Source organism: Crotalus tigris, unplaced genomic scaffold (assembly GCF_016545835.1).
Source record: "Crotalus tigris isolate CLP2741 ecotype Arizona unplaced genomic scaffold, ASM1654583v1 scf7180000024351.1097467, whole genome shotgun sequence".
Taxonomy (NCBI): Eukaryota; Metazoa; Chordata; class Lepidosauria; order Squamata; family Viperidae; genus Crotalus; species Crotalus tigris.
Genome location: NW_024100520.1, coordinates 323,005 through 349,521, shown reverse-complemented (window position 1 = coordinate 349,521; position 26,517 = coordinate 323,005). Strand labels below are relative to the sequence as shown.

At 37.1% G+C, this 26,517-nt stretch overlaps 1 protein-coding gene across 5 annotated transcripts in view; it reads left to right on the top strand.

Annotated features, from left to right (window-relative positions):
- CWC22 (CWC22 spliceosome associated protein homolog) overlaps positions 1 to 26,517 on the top strand; it is a 61,853-nt gene that overhangs the window by 9,749 nt on the left and 25,587 nt on the right. For all 5 annotated transcript variants that reach the window (XM_039327160.1, XM_039327159.1, XM_039327156.1 and 2 more), the window contains 9 exons: positions 338 to 466; positions 9,856 to 10,024; positions 11,189 to 11,242; positions 11,997 to 12,132; positions 12,207 to 12,413; positions 12,507 to 12,569; positions 12,689 to 12,793; positions 15,692 to 15,773; positions 17,062 to 17,122. In XM_039327160.1, the coding sequence (XP_039183094.1) occupies positions 338 to 466; positions 9,856 to 10,024; positions 11,189 to 11,242; positions 11,997 to 12,132; positions 12,207 to 12,413; positions 12,507 to 12,569; positions 12,689 to 12,793; positions 15,692 to 15,773; positions 17,062 to 17,122 (1,006 nt within the window). The remainder of the gene's footprint in view (positions 1 to 337; positions 467 to 9,855; positions 10,025 to 11,188; positions 11,243 to 11,996; positions 12,133 to 12,206; positions 12,414 to 12,506; positions 12,570 to 12,688; positions 12,794 to 15,691; positions 15,774 to 17,061; positions 17,123 to 26,517) is intronic.

Sequence of the window (26,517 nt, the reverse complement as noted above, 5' to 3'; positions counted from 1 at the left end):
ATTATTGTGACAGTCTCATGTAGGAATAAATATAGTTTCTTAATGAGAAGGCCAAATTTTTCTGCTGGGTGAGATAAAATCTGAAGGTAGCATTGTCCTTCCTGGTTTTGTCTGTTGACTATAGTCGATGATACTTTTTTTTGCAAAACATAAATCACTGTTTAGTGTTCATAATAATATTGCTTGGCGTAGTATCTCTTCTTCGCGTATTTTGCTTTTGCAAAACAGAAGTGAGAGTGGATGGATGTGTCACCGCTGAACGCTCCGTCTGATATAACTTTTGCTCTAGTTCTTTCCCTCTTGTCCATTAGTAAATTTGTATATTTTGAAAAAACAGCTTAGCCTATCAGAGAATGAGTTGGGAAGCCCTGAAGAAGTCCATCAACGGTCTCATCAACAAAGTGAACGTTTCAAACATTAGAAATATTATAAGTGAACTTCTTCAAGAAAACATTGTGAGAGGCAGGTAAGCATGAAATATGTAAAGAGCAACCCCTTTCTGCTCGGTATAAATATGTGAATATTGACGAATGTATATGAAATGATCTTAGGGATAGAGAAAATGTGGGACATGCCACATTGGGACCTGGGTAGTGGCAAGTAGGTAGAGACGGAAAGGACAATGGGAAGACGAGAACTGCCTCTTTCACCCTGTAAGATTCCTCTAAGACGGGTAGGCAGCCTTGACTCTTTTATGACTCGTGGACTTTATTTATTTATTTATTTATTTATTTATGAGACTTATATACCGCTTTAAGTGCAAGCACTCTCTAAGCGGTGTACACCAGTAAGCAATGTATATATATATTTACATTGCTCCCAACAATCTGGGTTCTCATTTTACCTACCTCGGAAGGATGGAAGGCTGAGTCAACCTTGAGCCGGTGAGATTTGAACCGCTGACCTGCTGAACACAGTCAGCTAAAGTGGCCTGCAGTAATGCACTCTAACTGCTGCGCCACCATGGCTGGCTCAGGAATTCTAGGAGTTGAAGTCCACGAGTCATAAAAGAGTCAAGGTTGCCTACCCCTGCTCTAAGATATCCCTGCAGATATAATTTAAATATATTCCAGCTCTTCACTGTCACTGCAGAATTCCTGTTAACTTAGTGGGTTTGCTTAGGGTTTGAAGAAAACACGTTTTATGTTGCTTGCACAGCCCCTAGATCTGGGCTTCTTCTTAAAAATAGTCTATAATGTTTTTATAGAGGGTTCTGCTTGAGTCAAGCTGGTATGTTCATTTTAAAGTCAGAATGGTTTGGTAAAAGCTTGCAGATGAATTGAAGATTAGTTCTTAGCAAATTCTATTGAAGTCAAGATGTTTTATACATTCAGAGATCACATTAACTTGAAGCTTTTAAAGCATGCAACATGCAATCAGGTCTTAAAAAAACAGATACTAACTGGGGTTCTGTTATATTACAATGGATATTTTCTGATCCGTGGCCATGAACTAGTTTGAGTGGAGATGGAAGAATTGTGAATGCCTTCTAAGTGTCGTGCTCAAAAATCAGACAGTTTTGGATTTGGTTTTTGTAATTCTAACTGTTCTTTTGTGCACTGGATTTCCATTTTGCAATCTTGCGGCGTTCAAATACTATAAAAAGTGATGGTCTGTCTGATTAGCTCCTTGAGCTCTTCAATTTACAGATAGTCCTCGATTTACAACTGTTTGTTTAATGACTGTTCAAAGTTACAATGGCACTGAAAAATGTGACTGACAACCATTTTTCACACTTGTGTCCGTTGCAGCATCCCCGTGGTCATGTGATGAAAATTCAGAGGCTTGGCAACCGGTTCATATTTATGACCTTTGCTGTGTCCCGGAGTCACGTGATCCCCTTTTGTGACCTTCTGACAGGCAAAGTCAACGGGGAAGCCAGATTCGCTTAACAATCAGGTTACTAACTTTAACAAAAGCAGTGATTCACTTAATGGCTGTGGCAAGAAAATGTTGTAAAATGGGGCAAAACTCACTTAGCAAAGGTCTCACTTAACAACAGAAATGTTGGGTTCAGTCGTGGTCGTAAGTCGAGGACGACCTGTATTGCATTTAGTAGTGTGACTGAATAAAAATAAGGCTTGTGTTTCGTGGCAATTGGTTCATGTTACACAGTAACCATTTACCCTCTTGCTGGTTTTTCAGTCAGGATAAGCTGTTGGGGAAATGGGTTTTCTGTCAGGGTTCTTCTGCTTTGAGACAGGAGGGAGCAGTAGCCTCTGATGAAGTCCGAATATCCTATTCTGACCTGCTTCTTCTAAGTGCTTAATTAAAACCCAAATGATCAGGAAACATCTGTACATCTGAATTAGGAGGCAAAATATACTTGTTGAGCTTAGTGCCAAAGTACGTTAATGACTTTTGGCTTGCACTGAGAAGCTTTCTCTGTGGGGGCTGTAGCTATGCTATTTTTCCTACTGGATTTAGGTAGCAGAGTTATCATCATTCTGACAAGTACAAGGGTGTCATTTGTTATTTTAGTTATACAGGTAGTCCTCAAACGTATGACTATAATTGAGCCCGTCGTTTCTGTGGCTGAGTGAAACATTTGTTAAGTGAATTCTGCCCCATTTTACGACCTTTCTTGCCCCGGTTGTTAAGTGAAGCACTGCAATTGTTAAGTTAGTATCATGGTTATTAAGTGAACCTGGCTTCTGCATTGACTTTGTTGGTCAGAAGATTACAAAAGCTGAGGGCTTCCGGTGGCGCTGCGTTGCCGATGGCGGCTACTTTGTAGCCGTCCGTCTGAGACAGTGTTAAAACCGCCGAGGACAGCAGACATCAGCTGTTCCGCGGTTTGAAACTTCTTTCCCGGGCAAAAGGAAAGAGGTGAGTTTTTTTTACCCTGGATAGTGGTAGAGCCTCTGAAACCCCAAAGTGATTTTTTTGGGGTGAAAGGCGAGCTACCACGGAGTCCAAGGCATCTACGCTTCTCAGATGCCTTTGTCCCTTGTTGTTTTTGGGACAAAGCAAGACGCCGCTCCCACATCCACAATTAAAGTAAACTGGTGAGTTGATTTTGAAGCAGACAGAGCTGATCAATGGATTGTATTTTTATGTTTTATTTGGACTTTAACTCCATAGAATTATACTTTTTTATATATATAGTGAGGGAAAGTAAAATGGCGATGAGAGGTTTCTCTCTTTTTTTTTAAGTGCACGTAAGGAAAGTGAAAGGATTTTTGTTACTTTATTACTTCTTTATTTTTTTTTGTTATAATAGTTTCAGAAACTTTTGGGACTTTGGGTGTTTGTAAGAGGAGGAATATTTCTTCTTCTTACAGATAGAAAAGGGGTTCTTTTTTTTTTGGTCTTTCGGATTTGTTTTTTAAGAAGGAGAATTTTTTTTAAAAAAATAGCTTCAAGCGATCTCTGCTGTGCCTAAGGTGGCTTCTTCTCCGGCAATATTACCAGCTCAACAACCTAAACCTAGATCACCACCACCCTCTCCGTCTGTACCACCACTCACGGTAAAAGATATTCAAGATGTTATGGGAAATGTTGTATGTCAAATTAGAGAAGAAATGAAGGAGCTTTTAGAAGAGAGAAATAAAGTCTTGAGGGAGGACATAATACTGGCTTTGAAAGGACTTGCTTCTGTTGTTGAAAAGTTGGATTCTCGTATTGAGGATGTTGCAGATAAAGTGGATTTATTGGAAGAGAGGGTTGGAAGTATGGAAAAAAACGGTGGAAACTTCACAGGATGAAATTGTTATGTCTCAGTACAGAGAGATGGAGTTCGCTTTAAGAATCAGGGGCTTGAGGGAAAACATGCAAGAAAACCTGAGAAAGGTTGTGGCAAATGATATTGCTGTGATTTTGGAGAGGAATCCAGAGGAGATATTTAGAGAAATAGAAAAAATATTTAGAGTCAATTCGTGGATCGCAAAGCAGAGAAATTTGGTGATTTATTTTGGAAAAAGATCTTTACGTAATAAAATTATACAAGCATTTTAGAACAAGAGATTCCAGATTGCTGCTTAGGACGTTATAATTTTAAAGGAGATCCCATCAAAAATTTTAGGAAGAAGAAAGGACTTTGCTTTTTTTGTCAGATGAACTTAAAAAGCGACAGATGCCATTTAGATGGGACATTCCAATTGGAATTGTGGTGAGTCACGCGGGGACACGTTATAGACTTAATACTGTCTCTAAGGCAAGAGAGTTTTATATTTCGGTCCTGGGACCGTGTTCATCACCACCTTTAATGTTCAAAGCTCTGGAAGTGAAGGAGGGAGAGCAGTTGGCTGAAGATGTTGTATCAATGAAAGCTGGAAAATTACAGGCTGAGTTGTTACAGCAGTCTGTTGAGATGAAAGAACAGAGAATGACCCGAGCAGCTCATAGACGAAAAGAAAAGGAGCAACAGAAGAAGGAAATCAAAGAAGTTACACAAGAATCTGCTTCTGAGCCTGTGGGAGGAGCAAGACCTAAGAGATCTTCATTGGTCCAATCTTCGATGGTAGATCTTCAAGCAGTCTTCTCCAGGCTACTAGATGGAGGAGATGGCAAAGCTCCTGACCTGGAATGTTAACGGCCTCAATTCTCCACAGAAAAGGAAGAAAATATTTCATTATTTGAAGCAATATAATAATGATATTGTTTGTTTGCAGGAAACCCATATTATTTTAAAGGATCAAAAATATTTGATTAATGCTCGATTGGGTTCTCATTTTGTATCTTCTGCTCCTGGGAAAAAAGGGGGTGTTGTCATTTATGTTAAGAAAAATTTGTCAGCTGTATTAATAGATTCTGATCCTCAAGGGAGATATGTTATGATTGAAGTGGGAATGTATGGCAAGAAACTGCTTATAGTGGGTTTGTATGCTCCTAACCAACAACAAGAACAGTTTTATAGATTTTTACATCAAAAATTGATTTCATTGGATTATAGATCTGTTAGTTTGATGGGGGATTGGAATGGAGTTTTGGACACACATAGAGATAAGAAAGGACTTTCTACTTCTTTCAAGCAAGCCAAATTACCTAAGGCTTTTTTTGATTTGAAAGATGACTTGGAATTGAGAGATATTTGGCGGGAACGCAATATGGAAGAGAGAGACTTCACTTTTTTTTTTGACAGACACCAATCGTTTTCAAGAATTGATTTTTTTCTGATTACAACGGATTTACATTTCAGGGTAAAAAATGTAAAGATTTTTCCAAGGACATTGACAGATCATAGTCCTGTATGGATGGAATTGGTTGCTGAGAAAGAGGAGAGAAGATCTTGGAGGCTGAATGAAAATTTATTTAGACAAGAGGCGAATGTTCAGAAACTTAGAGAGGAATATTTTATTTTAAATATGCATAAGGGAACCTCAAGGCAATGGTTTGGGATACTAGTAAGGCTTATATGTGTGGGGTTCTGATTCAAATGAATAAGGCTTACAGGCAAAAACAGATGCAAAAATGTAAAGAATTGGAAGATGAGATTAAAATAAAAGAAAAAGTATTAATTTTGAATCCTTCGGATAAGAATGTAAAGGCTTCTATAAATTTGCTTAAAACACAGTTTAATATGTTAATGGCTGATCAGGCTGCAACTAATTTACTTTATATGAAACATAATACATTTTGTAATACGAATAAGCCAGGTAGGTGGTTGGCTTATCAATTAAGGAAGAAACAGAAGTCGAGAATTATAGATAAAATAAATTATAATGGTAAAGTGATTTTTCAGAAATAATTGGTCAAAAAATCTTTTTTAGATTTTTATACAAAATTATATATGTAAGAAGGTACAGAGTTCAGATATAGATAAATATTTACAAGATGCTCATTTTCCTAAGTTATCAAATGATCAAAGAGATGAGATCAATGGATTGATTACTTCACAGGAAATTATTATGGCAATTAAACAATTAAAAGCTGGTAAAGCACCTGGCACCGATGGATTGACATCAATTTATTATAAGACTTTAAGTGAGGAGATGATAGAGCCCTTAAAGGAACTTTTTAATAATATATTATTGGGCTTAGAGACCCCCATCTTGGGGAAGGGCTTTTATATCTCTGATTCCAAAAGAGGATCAAGATCTTACTTTACCTAAAAATTACAGACCTATATCTCTTCTGAATGTAGATTATAAATTTTTTTCAAAAATTCTAGCTAATAGACTTATGATAGTATTGAATCAAGTGATACATACTGATCAAACAGGTTTTATAACTGGGAGATATACGAAGAATAATGTTAGACAAATTATTAATTTAATAGAATATTTGGATAAAAACAATCAGATTTCTGCAGGATTGATTTTTTTAGATGCTGAGAAAGCCTTTGATCAGTTAAATTGGCAATTTATGTTAAGGTTGGTTGAAGATTTGGAGATAAAATTTTGCAAGCTCTTCGAGGTATTTATCAAAAACAATCGGCACAACTTATAATTAATGGAGGTTTATCTGAGGTTTTTCAAATTGGAAAGGGTACAAGACAAGGTTGTCCATTGTCTCCTTTGTTGTTTGTTTTAACGTTGGAAATTTTGTTGATTAAAATTCGTGAATCATCTAAAATAAAGGGAATAATGATTGATAAGAATGATTATAAATTAAGAGCTTTTGCAGATGATTTGGTTGTTACCTTGTCTCAACCAACTTATTCTGTATTGGAGTTGTTACAGTTGATAAACCAATTTGGACAAGTTTCCGGTTTTAAAGTCAATAATAATAAAACTAAAATACTATCTAAAAATATGACTAATTTGGATAAGGAGACGTTGGTTAAATTGACGGGCTTTGAAATTGTAAAAAAGGTCAAATATTTGGGGGTTTATATAACTGCTTCTAATGTAAAATTGTATAAAAATAATTATGAAATGTTATGGTTTAAAATACAGAAGGATTTGAATGATTGGAAAAAATTGCAATTATCTTTGTTAGGGAGAATTGCTGCAGTTAAAATGAACGTTCTGCCAAAATTTCTTTTTTTGTTTCAAATGATACCTATTTTAAAGAAAGAGGCAAATTTAGAAGAATGGCAGAAGGGTATCAATAAATTCATTTGGGTGGGGAAAAAACCAAGAGTAAAGCTTAAAATTATACAAGATGTTCGAGAGAGAGGTGGACTCAAGGTGCTGAATTTGAAATTGTATTATGATGCGGTGGTCTTAACATTGATTAGTGATTGGATCAACTTAACAAATTTAAATATACTTTTTTTGGAGGGATGGGATCTATTATTTGGATGGCATGCGTATTTAATTTATAATAAAAAGGTGGATAGGGTTTTTAAGCCTCATATTTTAAGAATTGCTTTATTGCGTGTCTGGAAGAAATATTATAGATCAGATTCTAGAATACCGTTGTGGGGAATTCCAGGGCAGGCAATAGAAGGGATAAGGAAAGGAGTGAAAATGGATAGCATTTCTTATAAACAATTGCTTAACTGGGAAGGGAATAATTGGCAATTAAAATCTATGGAGGAATTAGTGCAAGAAAATATTAATTATTCTTGGTTCCAGTATAGGCAATTATTAGAAAGGTGGAAAATAGATCAAAAAGTGGGTTTTATTAGGGAAGATGTGAATTTGATGAAACAAATCAAAGATCAAAGTCGAACTCATATAAAAAGAGTTTATAGTGTTTTAGTGGAATTGGATTCAGAAACAGAATTAGTTAAAGATTGTATGGTTAAATGGGCCCAAAATTTTGATGAGCCGATTTTATTAGATACATGGGAGATGATTTGGGTGAGGAATGTTAAATTTACTCAAGCTCAAAATTTACGGGAAAATTTTTACAAAATGTTTTATAGGTGGCACCTTGATCCACAAAAGATGTCTCGTATGTATCCAAATGTGCAGCCCAAATGTTGGAGATGTGGCTGTTTGGATGCAACGTATTATCATATTTGGTGGTCATGTAGAAATATAAAGGCCTTTTGGATCAAGATTTGGTGGAACATTCAGAAGATTTTTAATAGAAGGATAAAATTTACACCACAATTGTTTTTGTTAGGTATTATTGTTGATTGTGATGTTAGAGAGATTATTTTAATGTTGAATTTAATTACAGTGGCAAGGTTGCTGATTGGGCAATATTGGAAGAAGGACTCTTTGCCTACTTTAGAAGAATGGTTTCTTAAAGTTTCTTATTTACCTGAAATGGCAAAAATTTCGGCTTATCTGAAAGACCAATCTCAAGAGAGATATATTTCGGTGTGGAAATGGGTGAATTTTATACAGAATAAATATGAGATTAGAAAGTACTATTTAGCTTTTGAATAACTTATGTTTAAGGGTAATGGTTAGAATTTTTGTTTTTATGTATTGGAGTTAAAGTATTTAAAATTTGTTTTTTGGATGTATGTATAATTGTTTGATGTTCATTTAAGTTGTATGTTTTTTGTTGTTTTTTTCTTTTTTTTTAACCCTGTATTCAGCTCTGGGAAGGAGGGGGGAGGGTGATGGGGTGGGAGGGGGGAGTATTTTATTGTAAAACTTTAAAAATTTTCAATAAAAAAAAAAAGATTATAAAAGCTGATCGCATGACCCCGGGACACTGCAGCCATCATAAGTATGAGTCAGTTTCCAAGCCTCTGAATTTTGATCACATGACTGTGGGGATGCTGCAATGGTTATAAGTGTGAAAAGTGGTCATAAGTTACTTTTCAGTGCAGTGAAAACGGTCACTAAATGAACTGTTGTAAGTCAAGGACTGCTTGTAGATCTAAGCTTGTTTCAAGAGACATGTTATGTTGTGCCTAATGCAAAATCTTGAGGCCTGGTTCGGCTAAAATATCCGGCAAAATAATGTCAATAAAACATTTTGAAAATATATATCCCCAAAGCAGGATTTGTTAGTAACATAGTTGATAAGTGGGTCTGGCTTCCCCATTGACTTTGCTTGTCAGAAGATTGCAAAAGGGGATTGCGTGAACCTGGGACACTGCAAGTAACTCCTAAGTACTTGCCAGTTGCCAAGCATCCAAATTTTGATCACATGATCATGGGGATGCTGCAATGGTCATAACTGTAAAAAAAACGGTCATAAGTCGCTTTTTTCAGTGCCATTGTAACTCTGAAGGGTCACTAAACGAAGTGTTGTAAGTCAAGGGCTACCTGTATTTAATTTGGAATGTTTTGAATTTATTTTTTTCAGTGGAATGGCATCGCTTTTTTCCAAGAGTATAGCTCCATTTGATATTCACTAGAACTATAAGACCCAAAAATACAATAGGTTTGATAGAGACCTGGGCTGCCAAATGGAGACATGAATGCCAACTTGACATATGAGACATCGGGATTTGGGAGTTATTTGTAATAAAAGTTTCTTTATTTTTTGCCTGGAATTAAGCGTTAACTATTCCTTTCTGAAACACTCTTGGAAATTACTGTATAATATCACAACATAAACTTACAGCATGAAGCACAGGAGATCAGATGAAAAATCTAAAATTGTCTAGTGAATATCATGTTAGGCGACATAATAGTTTAGTGATAATACAGTGCAATGGAGAAAAGCCAATGCTTTTATCTTCAAGCTCCCATGTCTCATAATTTACGGGAGCCTAGTAAAAGATTAAGTCTGAATTTAGATGCATTAAATTGTATTAGTAGAAGAGGATTTTTCAACCTACTTCTTCCCAGTGTATCCCTTTCTGATTCCCCCCCCCCCCGATAAGTACATTTCAAAGGGTCAGGGGAACTGCTGATTGGGTAGATTGTTGGGGTGGGTGGAATATCCATACAAGAAAATCTACCCGGTCAGGTAACACTTAAATCGCTTTGAAAAGTTTAAGAAGTTGGAGACACTTTAAGGAAGTTCATTTGCATATGCCTTGTCACCTGCGTTTAAACTTAAATTCTGTTTTTTTTTTTAAAAGGGTCTTTATGTCTCTCTTTTCATTTATAGGGGATTACTAGCAAGATCAATTTTGCAGGCCCAGAGTGCTTCCCCCATCTTTACTCATGTATACGCGGCAGTTGTAGCAATCATCAATTCCAAGTTTCCAAATATTGGGGAATTGATTCTCAAGAGGCTCATTTTAAATTTTCGCAAAGGATACCGAAGAAATGATAAGGTATGGAAGCAACTATTGAACAGGCTAACTGAATAAGGTTGAGTCTATTAGATTTTGAGCTGCCATAGTAAAATATGCTCAGTCAGACTTATTTCCTCATTAGTGTATCGGTATATTGTCATGAAAGGATCACAGAGAATAAAAGGCCATATAAGATTAATTTTTACAGGAATAAATATAAATTGAAACTATTATGTTTTAATATAAGAAAAACAAAATGCTTTATGTACAACAGAATTGAAAAAAGTATTGATTTAGTACATTAATTTATCAAATGGTTGCAAACATATGCGAGGCTGCAGATGAAGAAGCAAAGTATTGATCTCTTTGTGTCCAAATATATTGTATTTTGCTTTTTGCCATTGTAAAGACTAAGAACAAAAAAATCAAATCATCCAGACGCTCAGAACAGATCCATGTTAAACAGAAGCAAATACTTGCAATTCCATATAGTGTAAAAGTGAAGTGACAGTTGCATAAGAACTGGCTTATAAAAATGCATCATTTTTTACATAGTTGTACACTATATTATGCGAAAAGCAGACAAACCAATTATAGCTTATTGAAGTTTCTGAGTCAAGCCATATTACTGTATAATTATGTAAGCCATAATTGTGCAATACAATTTCTAAACTGATTGTAGATTTAATCATAGTTCAAATAGGCCCACTAACTTAATCCCACTGTTCTAGTTTGACCTGAAGATGGTAAATATTTCTTGTCCCTTTTCCAATAAAACTAATAAGGGACAGGCAATCTCTTTTTTTAAATTGTAAAATTTTAAGTACTTCTGTGAGTCACTTGAATCCCCTCAAGCTAGCATGGACAACTTGTAGCCCACAAACCCCTGTGTCCTTTCCAGTCTCCTCTGTCTTGCTCAAGAATGACAGTATGATTTCTCATAATTTTGAAATATTAAATACATGAAAATAGATATAAGACTTAAAGTGACAATTAAAAAACAAGGAAATTTCCCAAAATATCCCAAAATATGTCCCAAACAAGCTACTCCTGTATGTGTCCTTTCTCGCTTCATGACATTGCAGTATTGCCAAGCATTATGTGTGGTGTAATGTTTCTCTTCTGTAGGTTGTTCATCCTGGCGTAATGATAGAAAAAAGAAGAAGAAAAGAATAATGTGTATCTTTGTGTTTTGTTTTGCAGCAACTGTGCCTGACAGCTTCCAAGTTTGTGGCACATCTTATGAATCAGAATGTGGTAAGCTATCTGTAATAGGGACATGATAGTTTAGCTCATGGGTTGACAACCCGCAGCTCTGGAGCCGCATGTGGCTTAAGTTTGTCTTGAGATTTCCTAATCAGGCATCCTTATGATCCATTTAGGAAGAGGTTTGCCCTTCCTAGACTAAGGTGTGAGCTCCCGTATTTTAGAGTGACCCCAGAAAGGTTTGCCACCATTCTCCATTATATTTCCCATCTGTCTGCAAAGAGTTATCCAAAGGCAAAATGCATAGCAGAAGGTCTGTTGATTTGGAATTAATCTCTCCAGCTGACCGTTTCATGTTTTGTTTCAAACAATATTCCTTGCTAATTGCCATTTCCTGATCTAGAGCAGAGGTCCCCAAACTTTTGAACACCAGGGACCGGTTCCGCGGAGAAAGGTTTTTCCATGGACCCAAGAGTGCATGGTTTTGTGTGCTGCCTGCATCTCATGGATGGGGCTTTGCTTGTTTGTGTAGACCGGTTGGTTGCTGGCATGCCGTGGCCCAATACCGGTCCACAGACCGGGTGTTGGGGACCCCTGAATAGAGAATTCCTATAGGCATATCCAGTTGGATCTGACTTTGGACTTTGGATACTTCAGACTGCTCTGTTGTGGATGGGATGAGATGACTTAAAGTCAGCACGTGTTGCCCTGAGCTCATTGCACTTCTTGCAGTAGTGTTGTATTTTATCAGCTATTTTAAGTATCTGATTTTCTTTACTAATATTTTGTGTTGTTTTCCTATCAGGCTCATGAGGTTTTATGTTTGGAAATGCTCACGTTGCTCCTGGAAAGACCTACAGATGATAGCATTGAAGTATCAATTGGATTTCTAAAGGATTGTGGCCTCAAGTTAACAGAAGTGTCCCCTAGAGGTATTAACGGTAAGTAGGCAATCCTATGCTCCTCCTTGATTCCTGAATTGGCAGCCCCCATCTGAACTGTTTTTACACCACAGCCATCTTTGACCGCCTTCGCCATGTCCTTCATGAATCTGAAACTGACAAGCGTGTCCAATACATGATTGAAGTCATGTTTGCCGTGCGCAAAGATGGATTCAAAGATCACCCAGTAATTCCAGAGGGACTTGATCTTGTGGAGGAGGAGGATCAATTTACCCACATGTTACCTTTGGAAGATGAGTATAATCCAGATGACATTCTCAGTAAGTATGCTTTTTGAGATCAAATGTATGCTTGTATGCTTTAGAATTACGTAAGAGCATCATTTCAATGTTTTCTTTCCTCCTTTTGGGAAGACGTCTTCAAAATGGACCCTGAATTTATGGACAACGAAGAGAAATACAAAACTCTGAAAAAAGGTATGTGGGTTCAAGTTCTCAGTTGTGCATGGTTGTTTATTTCTAAAGCTCTTCTCTGTCCTACATGCTGCTGACTCAGTCAAATCTATTAATTTGAATTTATTTTTTGGGTAATGTAGAAATCCTTGATGAAGGTGACAGTGACTCAGAAGCTGATCAGGATGCTGGTAGTAGTGAAGAGGAGGATGAGGAAGAACGAGAGGAAGAAGAGGAGGATGAAGAAGGTAAGAGTTTCATTTAAACTAAGTGGGGTAAATTATTCAGAGCTGTGGGTAATACACTATAGCAGTACAATAAATCTAAGTTTGATTTATATTAAAATATGCTTTCTCTTTAATTATAACATTTAGAAATTGCCCATCTCCCTCACAACTCTGGGCAGAGTTTAAGAAGACTTAAAAACAGAAAAAAACCATATGAATATTATATCATAAATCAAGATTAATACAAGAATAAAATATTTAAAATTCAGAATTACAAAGCAGGGGAGGGCATTTAAGGCAATTACCAGCCCCATGGCCATATGCACCTCTGTCTGCCCCAAGTAAGTAGGCAGAGCCAGGTCATTGGACATTTCCAAAAGGTCATGAGAGTGGGAGCCCCCTTCGCCTCTGGGAGAAGAATTTTTTCCAGGGGCAGAGAACGCTCTCTTCCTGGACCCCTCCAAACAAAAATTCTTTAACTGATGGGTCTGCAGTATACCTTCTCTGCCTGACTGGGTGGGACAGGATGATGTAATGGGCCAAAAAGAGCTTAGCAGGTACCCTGACCCCATGCCATGTAGGGCTTTAAAGATCATAACCAACACCTTGAACTGAACATGGAAGCAAACCAGGTGTTTTTAATGTGTTATCATTGGGTATAAAGTATATGAACATCGTAGGCCTTCTGTGTCGTACTCAGGAAAATGTACTGACTTAGTTAGCAGATGTGAATCTATGTAGATAAAGGGTGATTTAGTTGTACTTACTACCCTTAAACAGAGCATTTCCATAACCATGTATATTTAAAGCGCTTGTAAAGTTTACTCACTAGGAGGTAAAAACGTTTTTTAAAAAATTAGCCCCTATTAGTGGCTATTTAATCTATTTTTGAAAATCTTGACTTTGTGTGTCTGCTGGAAAAGCAGTGCTGATGTTTAAGAAATGGAAGCCCAATGTTCTCTTTATCACAACTGGAACTAGCATACACACATCTTATTTCATTTTTGCCTTTAACTTTTGATTTCTTTCAAGTATAAACATTAACTTTTTTTCTTCTCACCTGCTTCTGTCATTGCCAAAAATACTTATTCTATTTATTTATTTAGAAAATTTATACAGCCACCTACTTGCTCACAGCATCTCTAGGCGGCTTACAAGCAATAAAAGCACAGTATAGAACAAAAAATAAAAATAAAAACAATAACCCATCCACCCACCCACCTGTCCGTTGACAACACACAGTCAAACGAGCCATTTGATGGGCTCCATCCCACTTTGGGTTCTCCAGGCCCTTCTGACAAAAACCAAGCCTTCGGGTACTTACGAAAGACTGTCAGTCTGATTTCTGAAGGGATGATATTCCAAGGGGAGAGAATCACCAGGAGAAGTGGTGCTTTTGTTTTAAATTTCTTTTCCTGTTCTACATTAATTTTCATTACAATTCTAAACACAGTTTTATAGAGAAGTATGGTATTTTTGTTGGGTTTTTAATGGAATGGCTGGGCCAAATATTAGGTATAATAGCATAGTGTGCATTCGGACAGCCTTTAAAACCCACATAAGATCTACAAAATTTACTACGGAGATTAAGGTTTGCTTAAAATTATTTCCTTTGAAATCAAGTTTTTAAAAACTTTTTATCTCTACTAAATCTTGTCCAATACTAATACTTAACTGTTTACAAAGTAGGAGGGTGGGGTTTGTTTTGCATTGATCACCCCTTTAGGGTTCACAAATAAAGCAGCTTAGCATATTTTGACAGTCTACAGTTAACATCTATACAAATATTTATACAGTAGAAAATGGTTCTAGAGAAACACAGGAACACATTGAGGGGGTTGCTAAATCTGAAAAATACTGGTTTTTTTTAAACAGTATTGTAGAAAAGCATTGTTTGTCACAGGCCAAAAAATAAAAAAAGAAGATGGTTATTACTGCAGACTGTCATCATGAACAGTGCTTATTTAAACGCTCTGGGTATTTATTTATGTTCAAACAGTTTGTTTAGTTATGCATCGGACCACGATGAAATCTTACCTCCTGTTCTGTTGCAATTGTTATATGTTGTTATGCATAGTATTCTTAGAGGCATAGGACAGTGATGGCAAACCTTTTAGAGACCAAGTGCCCAAACTGCAACCCAAAACCCACTTATGCATCGTCGGGTGCCGGATGGGTGTGGCCCATTGGATGGGCGTGGCTGCGGTGGTAACGGCAGACTGGGTGGGACTAAAAAGTTCAATCAATCAATTCCAACTTTGCAAGAGCTTTCTTTTTCCCGCGAAAAGTTGAAATTGATTGATTGAACCTTTTTTTTTTTTTTTGTACACAGCAGCGAAGGCCTAAAGCGAAAAGGTTTTATAAAACCCTGCTGAAGGCCTAGGACTGGGGTGATGGCATGTGTGCCAAGAGAAAGGGCTCTGAGTGCCACCTCTTGCACCCGTGCCATAGGTTCGCCACCACTGGCATAGGAGAACCCCACCCCACCCCTCTTTGAAATTTGGCTGAAATTCCCTTGATCACTTTAGCGTCAAGCTAGACTTGAAAACTCACGGTTTCTCTATTAAATATAAATGCCCCCAAATTGTACACTGAAATGGTATGACTGTGAAACGAGCTGTTTTTTTTCTCACGTAATTTTTTTTTAAGGCAAAGATAATTCCTTTCATCTGAAACTGCTTCCTTTCAGAATGTTTTTAAACTTCAATGTCTAGCCTTTTTTGCTGGGCTTCCAGGATAGTTTCCTATCAAATATTAATCACGCCTATTCTTGCTTAGCTTCCAAGTTCAGTTATTTTTCATGGAGAAGTCATTTATTTTGAACAATCCTATCTGAAATAATGTGTTGGCAATGCTATGTAAAAAATTTTCCTGAATGATTTATCCTAATCTTTTGTTTATTTCCTTTTATTGATCAAGGACAAAAGGTTACCATCCATGACAAAACGGAAATTAACTTGGTTTCTTTCCGGCGAACTATTTACCTTGCAATTCAGTCAAGGTAAAATGAAATATAACTCTCTGTTGAAATTTGACACCGTTGTAACATAAATTGCAGGCACTTTTGCAAACTAGCATCTTAGATGACAGCATGCAAAATGTTAGCTTCAATCTAGAGGGCTTGTACATTTTTCTTTATATTTAGGAATGCACTGCAAAATTATCTCTTATCAAACTGATTCCTTTCAAATTTGTTGGACTGCAACTCTTCAGATTCCTGTCATTGACGATTTGCAGTCATATATACCTGTAAAACCATAAATTGTGGAAGGTTCTAAATTGGAATCTATTGAAATTAGAAGATTCATACATTTCAAATGGATAAATCTGCACTTGTAGAATAAAAGATAATTAGCATAGAACTAAAAATATTTGCCAATGTTTTTATTGCCTCTTTTACATCGAACAGTTATTCTATGAAATTACATTGTGGAAAAAGCCAGTGTTTTAATTTGTTTACTAGAATTGGTACATTTCTGTTTAATATGATGTTACAGTAATAATGACTCATAAAAGAGAATCATCTTGTTTTGGTCTTGTCTGAAAATCTATTGGTTTTGGCTGGAGCTCATGGAAAAAACATTAATTGCTAAAATAGAATTATTTTTCAACAGAAATGTACATAGTTCTAAAATACATTGGGCTTCTTAATGAGGAGGAAAATGGAATTTTCATATATTGATGTATGCATTGTTTTCTTTCCTTAATGAACTTCTTGCATGTGTTTATACTTGTGTATTTACTTTTGAGTCACTGTTGACTCCTGGCAGTTGCCTGCACGAGTCCCAGCAGTTTTCTTGGCGAGATTTTTGAAAATGGACTTTTACGGTTTTCTTCCTATGGTTGAGAGTGACTGACTCAAGTTGACTCAACTGGTTTCACGTCAAAGGCAAGACTAGAACTCATTGTCTCCTGGTTTCTACTCTGGGACCTTACCGCTATAGCAAACCGGTTGTCATGTAAACTTACTTCAACAGATTTGAGGCTCAGAGACCAGTGATGTTCTGATTTAATCAAGTGACAATGAGTTGTCTGACTTTAGTAAGAGAGGTCTTGCCGTATGGGAAGTTCTGAAGGTTCTTTTACAGTTAAAAATAATTCTTACATTATAAATTTTGGGATGTAGATGTCTTAAGATGCCTTTGCCTGAACAGTAGTTGAAACCAGCATGGTTTTGGTGTTACACCAAAGTCACTTTGAGGTTTTGTGAGAAGCTTTTACCATGTTAGGGATGAAAGTCAGTTATGTACAGATAAATATATATTTTCCCTTTCTCTGTCCTTCTCTAGTTTAGATTTTGAGGAATGTGCCCATAAATTGCTGAAGATGGATTTTCCTGACAGCCAAACAGTAAGTCTTAATAAGGTTTTCTTTTGTTGTTTTTTTGCTTTTCCATTCCTTAAAGGGCATTAAAAAAACAATTACTGACACAATCATATTTTATATAGTATAGCAGCTGATGCCTAGTACAAAGATTCTCCTGGGGGTGTATCATGAGCAAATCTGAGGGGGATTGCAAAAAATAATAATAAAATAGTTATGAGATGGAAAAATGTTCTAACTCCAAATATTAAGGATGGGATTTTGGAGGTGTGTAATCTAGCCATTTTTGAGAAAATTATACAATTCTGTTGATCAGAAAATGTCATGCTATCTCTTCCTTTGGAAGAAGTTCTTGGATGGGCTTGGTGAAACAATTGAAAGCTTATTCTCCTCTTTTAAAAGTTCCATCCCCAAGGGAGAAGATGGATGCTTCAAAAATGTGAAAAATAAGATAAATAATAAAAAAAACATCAGGTGATTTGGAAATATAGTTGTCATTACAGGTTTTTTGTTGTTTTATTTGTTGTGCTATGTTTTTCCCTTTCTTCTTAGTAGGCAATGAATTGTTCAATTCTTATGTATGCTTGTTTGAAAAAGGATTTTTTTTTAAAAAAAAAAAAGTTTAAAACTCACCACAAGCACACCCTGTTAAAACACTGCACTGTTAAGCTCCATACTGGGAGCTTAATAGTGCAGGGATATGCAGATTATCTTTCTCTGCTGCAATGCTTATGCTATGGACAGCCTTTTCTTTGGGGCCAGGTTAGTCACTTCCCTTACGATCTTCCAGAAATTCATAGAAACAACTTTTTCTGGAAGGCATTAGGGGAACAGTGAGTGGGTGATCTCTGAGTAATTGCACACTACTGTTAATTTTGTTTTTGTTTTCTGTTGCTTCATTGTTGAAAACCAAGGGAGTCTATGTAGATTATAGCCATGAATCAAAAGGTACTGTCATGCTTAATGAGTCCCCTTTGGAAGCTCATGGAAGTAGGTTGAGAGAAGCTCCCGAGAAGAAGGTTCTGACAGAAATCCAGCTTTGGGTGCACTAGTTCCCTTAAAGCACAGTGTGACAATTTTATTCGCGGGATGATCAGGTGTCATGGTTCCGATAGATGAAACCCATCAAAAGAACTTCAAGGCAAATTGTTTATAGCGCTGACATCGGGTTTATTAATTTACTGTGTCCTGGTAGCATAAATTCTGAACACACCACCCACATTAGTTTTACAATTCATCAGTTAGCATTAACATGTCATCTTTTTCATTTTTATGGTGGGTCACAGAGTCGGCCACATTTTTAGGCTGGATATGGATTTTTAACCATCTATCAAGTCCTTCCGAAGGACCTGAAATAGGCAGACGTTGTTACTTGATGGCATTAAAAGTATCATTGCAGGTTATAATCTGAGCCTTTTGCAGTTGACTGGTGATGAGTTTGTCAATGCCAGTGGGGTTCAAGCGGGGCTCCACTTGTTTTGGGATTGCACTTAAGGCACCTTTTACAGCTGGTACTATTTTTGCTTTCTTTTGCCATGGTCATTCTTCTGTTTTGTGGTCTTTGCATTTTGTGACTTTCTCTTATTTCCTTTCTGCTGTCCCTTGGTACTACAATTATTATTATTAGAATCAGTTTCGTATAGGGTTAAGACAGTGGCTTATAAACCAGGAGGCTGTGAGTTCTAGATTTCCTTTAGGCATGAAAGCCAACTAGGCAATGTTGGGCTAGGCGCAGGGATGGGGAACCTTGGTTGTTTTATGACTTGTGGACTTCAACTCCCAGAATTCCTGAGTCAGCATGGCTGGTTCAGAAATTCTGGGTACTGAAGTCCACAAGTCATAAAAAGAACCAAGGTTCCCTACCCCCGGGCTAGGCACTCATTCTCAGCCCAACCACCTCATAGGGCTGTTGTTGTAGGGAAATAGGCAGGGATATTAGGTATATTTGCCATTTTGACTTACGTATAAAAAGGGGGTAAAATAACAATATGTCGAGTACAGGTAATCCTTGACTTATAGCTATCCGTTTAGTGATCGTTCTAAGTGACAACAACACTGAAAAAAAGTGACTTACGACTGTTTTTTACACTTAGGACCATTGCAGCATCCCTGTGGTCCTGTGATGCTTGACAACTAGCATGTGTTTGCAGAGTCCCAAGGTCGTACGATCATCTTTTGTGACCTTCTGAGAAGCAAAGTCAGTGGGGAAGCCAGATTCACTGGACACTTAACAATGTAGCTTACTTAACAAGTGCAGCAATTCACTTATTAAATGGGGCAAAATTCACTTAACAGCTGTCTTGCTTAGCGGTGGAAATTTTGGGCTCAGTTTTGGTTGTAAGTCGAGGAGTATCTGTACTTACTGTCAAGAGAGCCACTTTGGTGTAATGGTTAAGGTATTGGCTAAAAACTGGGAGGTGGGGGGGGGCTTCTAGTCCCAACTTGGGCACGAAGCCAACTGGGTGATCTTGGAGCAGTCGTTCTCTTTCTGCCCTAGGAAGCAGACAAGGGCAAATCATTTCAAAGATTTTGCCAAGAAAATGGCAGGAGCTAGTTCACGCAGTTGCCAGGAATCAATCAACATTGACTTGAAGGCGCACATGCACCGTTTACACACTAAGTCATGTGTAAAACAGTAAAGTTGTTAATTTTCCATTATTTTCCCAGGAAGTTGCTCTCCGGATAAAATGTATGTAAATAATTGCTTTGCGCAGGTTTTTCCCAACAAATGAAAAAGCACTGAACGCTGAAGTTGAACCATTTTACTTAGGACAATATATTTTTAGAAATGTATATTATGTAAATCTATACCTGTGCTCGTATTTTGCTGACACTGTTATTAAATGTTTTCATCGATCTCTTGCCAACCTAGAACAAATTTGTGTGACTTTCCCAGAAACAATGGCTGGGGCTAGGACTGCAAATACGTTTCGTTTCATTTCATTTCATTATACTTAATCTTAACAGATTTGTATTCTCAATCATTCTTCACTCTTCTGTTTAATAGTTTTCTCCTTCTGTCAGTTAAAAATATTGGCTTTGAGACATTTCAGTGGAATGTATCCAAAAAAAGTCATGAAGAAAGCTAGGCCTTTCATCCTCTTCTTGTCAGAAGGAAATGTGTAACCCAAGGAACAGGAAGCTGATAATTTCAGTGTCATGGTTCCGACAGATGAAACTCTTTAAAAGAACTTTTTTTTTTTATTAAAAAGTTTTATAAATTTTACAAAGAAAAACATAACAATACAATAACAAAAAACCACATATACAAAAAGAAAAAAAACCTAAACATTACACAACAAAACCCCCCTCCCCCCACCCCCACCCAAACACCCCCCCTTCCCCCCCCGAGCTTCCCAAAGCAGGATATAGGCTTAATTAAAAAAACAGTTAAATTATATTTATAGAAAAAAAGAAAGAAAAAGAAAAAAATATATAGCATTAACATATATATATATATATATATATATATATAAAAAAACAGTTTAAGTCAAATTATATTTATAAAAAAAGAAAGAGAAAAGAAAAAAATATATAGCATTAACATATATATATATATATATATATATATATATATATATATATATATATATATATATATAAAAATTATGAAAAAGCTATATGATATTTTTTTATATCCAATTTAAATTGTATAAATTTTATCCATTTATCCCAAACAGCAAGAAATTTCTCTTGCGTTTGTTCCTTTAAAAAAGCCGAAATCTTTGCCATTTCCGCCAAATAAGACACTTTAAGAAACCATTCCTGCAATGTAGGCAAAGATTCCTTCTTCCAGTATTGTCCTACTAACAGCCTCGCGGCTGTAATCAAATTTAACATCAATATAACCTCCTTTGTATCACAGTCAGTAACTATACCCAATAAAAATAATTGCGGAGTAAATTTTACCCTCCTTCTAAAAATTCTCTGGATATTCCACCATATCTTAATCCAAAATGCTTTTATCTCTCTACACGACCACCAAATATGATAATAGGTAGCATCCGTACAACCACATCTCCAACATTTAGGTTGTAAGTCAGGGTACATAAGAGACATTTTTTGTGGATCAAGGTGCCATCTATAAAACATTTTATAAAAATTCTCCCTTAAGTTCTGTGCTTGTGTAAATTTGACATTTCTCACCCAAATGGTTTCCCAAATGTCCAATGGAACTGGCTCACCAAAATTCTGCGCCCATCTGATCATACAATCTTTAATTAGTTCCGTTTCTGAATCCAATTCAACTAAAACCCCATAAATCCTCTTAATGTGGGTTTGTCTTTGATCCTTCACTTGCTTAATAAGATTTTCATCTTCTCTAAGAAGACCCACCTTACAATCCACCTTCCATCTATCTACTAGTTGCCTATATTGGAACCAAGAATAAATAATATTTTCTTGTGCTAACTCTTCCCGTGATTTTAACTGCCAGTTTTGTCCATCCCATCTAAGTAACTGTCTATAAGATACCATATCCATTTTAGCACCTCTTTAAAGAACTTTGAGGCATTGTTTACCTTAAAGAATCTTTTGTTCAAGAAACAGCCTACCAGCACTACATAATTAAAACAAAAAACTGAACCCCCCCTCCACAAAGTAGCAAAGCACAATTCCCTCTCCAGTTAACAGTCATAAATCACATTCCCCAATTAGCTCGAAGTGGGGGCTTTCTCCCCAGCTCTCCAGACCCGCCAAATCTTTATCAGCTCTGGGTGCAATAACCTTGATTCCCACGGCTAATTTATTGTTGTTATGACTAACTGGACTCTCATCCACATCCCCCCTCCCAGCATCATCTAACTCTAAAAGCGAAAGAAAAAAAGATGGCTACATTTCCATCTGTTGTCAAAGCAAGAACATCCAATGTTAGCAGCATTGACATTCAGCCTCGCAGTTTTATCAGAGGAAGGAATTTATGATCTCTTTGTTCACGTAGCATTGAAATCATAGTTTAGTATTCCATCCGGAGGCAAGCCACTTCATGTGATTATATGCTAATTTGAAATACACTGTATATCATGATACTTTTCTCTATTCCATTTCTGCCTAAATAACTCTAATCACCTCCCTTAGTTCAATATAAACTTGATCTTGTCTCCCACAAAATAGTTACTGTCATTTACAGTGGAATATATACCTAGCAAAAGGGCACCTTCTTTGCTGATGGGGAGAGGGTGTATCCTCAGGAAGAACTCGCCTTGACTCTAGCCATTGATGTTGTGTTTTCCAGACTAGATGTAGGCAGAAGAGACGTATTTATTTTTTTGAAAACATTTGTGCAGTCTACTAAGTCAGTGCTCCCCATCCTGGGTGCCCTCCGGAGCTTTCAGCAATGACCTTGTTTGCTCAGAATTCTGGGGCTTGAAATCCACACATCTGGAAAGTGTCAGGTCAGAGAAAACTGCCTTTTATGCTTGTGCTAAAGCTTGTCAACCAAACCAGGAAATAGTTCCATTTCTGCTTAACCTGGATATTCTTAAGTGCAGTTTAAATCCACGGTTATTTAACACTGTCTCTGTTTACAGAAGAGTTCATTCTCACTTCGAACTTCTGGGCATAAAACTGGCTGCTAAAACCAGCTATAGAACTGAATCTTTTCGGCAGAATTTATGGCTCTTTACTGAGCTGAACTTTTTCACCTCTACGTGCATAAAGGGGTTTGGGATTCATTATTTTTTTTTAAGCTTGGGGAATATTACAGTCCCCACTGACTCAATTAACTTATTATGCATCTGTTTGTATTTGTATGTGAGTGAGTGAAAAACAGGGCAATCAGGTACCTATCAAAGTGGTTTAGAAAGAGGAAAATGTATGTGCTGCTATGGTTTTAGATTTGAGCATTTGAGTTTAAACCTCTTATCCATTATTAATATTAATAATATTATAAACCAGACTTAGTGTGTGTGCCAACACACCCTCTGTGTCTTGCAGTGATAGAATTAGAAAGGTGTGAAGAGGTCTGGATAGGCTAAGAGTAAAGACTTTACTTATATTAAGACCAGGTTTTATTGCATAACAAAACTGTGCTAAGGCAGTATGAAAAGGAGATCTGTTGATTACAGGTAGCTCTCAACTTAGGACCATTTAGTTAACAATGGTTCAAAGCCTTGCAGTTACTGTATGTGGTTGCAGTTTGGGTGCTTGCCAACCTGCTCCTATTTATGACCTGTTGTAGCATCCTGCAATCACGTGATTGCAATTGTTACCTTTTTTTTTTGTCGATTTCTGACAAAAAGACAGCCATTGGGGAAGCTGGATTCATTTAACAACCATGGTGATTCACTTAACCACCACTGTAAAAATTGCCATCATATTGGGTCCGACTTGACTCGTGATGGCAACAACCTATCACAACCAATTCTTGTCCTAAGTTGAGGACTACCTCAAATGGATTGATTCATTTATTCATCAATTTGATTTACATCCAGCCTTTCATTCAGGAGATCAAGGTGGCTTACATAGCACAACCTCTTCCCATTTTCCCCACACCAAGTCTGTAAGGTAAGCTAGCCTGAGATTTTGTGACTGGCCCAAAGACACCCAGGGGTACTTCCAATTAGATGAAGGAAGCTTCAGGATTATATCCTAAAAGTTGGGGGGGGGGAGGGGTTTGGATGCATATTTTTTATATCAGCTAAATCTATAGTACATTGCAAATAATGGAATGGCATCAGAATTCAATTAGTTATCTAAATGAATAGGGACCAAAAAATAAGTTTAAGTATGAACAAGGCACTCAATACCTTTTGGGGGCTGATAGATTGTACAGAAAGTGGGCCTTTTGCTAATTCATCACTCACCCTGGGCCAACATTTTAAAAGCCTTATTGCATTATTCATGCTTGTGATTTAATGTCTGCTTCAGTTTGTTCCTTTCAAAGGCTGCAAACTTTCATATATTGTTTCATTAGAACTTTCAGTGTTTATTGAATAAAGTGATATAGAAAAAAAGTTTACAACATTACGAAAAGGGTTATTTTTGGTTGTTTATATCCCCCCCCCAAGATGCCAGATTTGGAAAATAGTAGATATAAAAACAGTTGGATCCTGCTATTTAAATCCATGTATGTCTGCATATAAACTATAGCCTGGTATACTATAATATGAGAATCTTTTATGACTCCAAAAATAAAGGTTGTCTTTAACTAATGGGGGGGGGAGGTGAACATTTTTGCCAATTATCCTGCAGTCCTTTTCACTTAAAAAAAAGTTGCACAAAACATTCTGCTTTCAATTCTACCGCATTTATTTACTAATAGTACTTTTTATTCAATTAATAAAATTATGGGCCTAAATTGCAGTTGTAGGGAAAGGGCCGGTAGCTCGTGTCTTCACTAAATTAATTAATCTAGAATAAGCATCAAACTAGGAAATAATGTATTGATTCAAAGTCAGTAAATTTATTGCCTTGAAGTCAAATGGAATAACCAAAGAAAATGGTCAGCAAAAATAAGCAGATGACAGTCCCAGAGGTAGCAGAATAGCAGTGCCATCAAAACAACATTTTCCCACTTTTAATCTGAGGCATATCCTTGATGGTTACAGAAAGAAAAAGAGAAAAGGGGGAATCTGATGATAAAATTCTTTGGATTAACTAAAAGAAAGTTATGGTTAAATCCTGAAGAAGGAAGTTTTGAAACGGCAAAGAAACTGCGCTATAAAATCTGTGCTTTTCTGTCTTTGTTCTTCATATGAAATTTCATTAGCTGTTTCTTCATCAACTGCTTTAAAGTGATGTATTTGTATTACTGATAGAATCTCACTGGAGCAACATCCTTTGCCCAAAGAATCTTAAGTTTGCTTTTTGGGAATTCATTGTATGAACCCCTTCCCCCTAGTTATGAATGAAGGGGAGTTGGGATGTCTTAAGGCACAGGTCGGCAACCTGCGGCTCCGGAGCCGCATGCGGCTCTTTGAGCCTTCTCCTGTGGCTCCCAGCCTCCTCTGCCTTTGCAGACAGAGATAGAGAGAGGCAATTGCGCTTCCCTGCTTCTCTCTCTCTCTCTCTCTCTCTCTCTCTCTCTCTCTCTCTCTCTCTGTGTGTCTGTGTGTGTGTGTCTGTGTGTGTGTGTGGTGTTTTGTGTGTGTGTGTGTGTGTGTGTGTGTGTGTAAAAGAGAATGCACTCACAGTGTTCTCCGAGGAGCTGAAAAGCTTACTGGGCGGAGCTCCTCCCTTTGCTGCGTCTCTGCAGGAAGCAGGAAGCAGGAAGGGCAGGAGAGAGCTAGCTAGCCCAGCTAGGCTGACTCACGAATTCTGGGAGTTGAAGTCCATGAGTCATAAAAGAGACGAGGTTGTTGTTGGACAACAGCTTGAAGCTTGCCAGGTGAGCAGCAGATAGGAGGGGGGGGAGAAAGAGAGAGAGAGAGGAAAGAGAGAGAGAAAGAAAGAGAGTGGGGGAAGAGGAGTGGCAGACCAAGGGCAGATAGAGAGGGAGGGAGAGAGAGAGACAGAGAGAGAGACCCTTTTGACATCTAAAATGAAGATAACACTGCATATATCCTTTTTTTACCTGTGTGTGTATGTAATTTTATTCTCTTAAAGCATTCTCTTGGTGATCATTGTTTTAATAGTATGAATAGTTAAAAGGAAGAAACAGCTAAGACCACACATTGCTGCTCAAAGCACGAAGCTGAAAACACCAGCCTGAAGATGACGAATGGGACTTCGTCAAAACGTCGCCAAGACACTTCCAATTTTACGCGGGAGAAAACCCGAACAACCAAAGACCTACATATACATATACATACACACACACACACACACACACCTATAATAAAGGTAAAAAAGGATATATGCAGTGTTATCTTCATTTTAGATATCAAAAGGGTTTTGCGGCTCCCAGTGTTTTGTTTTTGGTGGGACACCGGTCCAAGTGGCTCTTTGAATGTTTTGGGTTGCCTACCCCTGTCTTAAGGGAACTGCATGTGGCCCAGTATAGATGCATTGTTCCCTATATTTGATTCTAGAAAAATACTATTTACCATCATTCAACAGGTTTGCATGTTTGCCTGATCAGTTAGCTTACAGAGAAAGATTATCAGTTTCTTTCTTCATCAATCTTGAATTAAACAAAATCAGCATTGCAGGATTTCCTTTAAAGGCTCAGAATAGAAGGACATAGTTAGCATCAACCATAGCGAAGCAGTGGAATCAGTGATTTCATTTTGGTGTTGCCAACTTAACAGCACTTTGCATTCCTTGTCAGATAGCTCAGTTGTACACTCAACATTTACCAAAGCCTTTGTTGCCTCTTTCTCTAACTTTGCAACATGCAGTTTTCCTGGCAGTGCTAATAGAAAAGTTAAGTCCGTCTTGTATCTAAGCAACTAAATTACCTCAGAACAGTGGTGGGTATTCAGTGGAAACTGTTGTCTTTCACTGGTGCTATGTTTGGAAAAGGCAGGAAATGGAAGTAATGT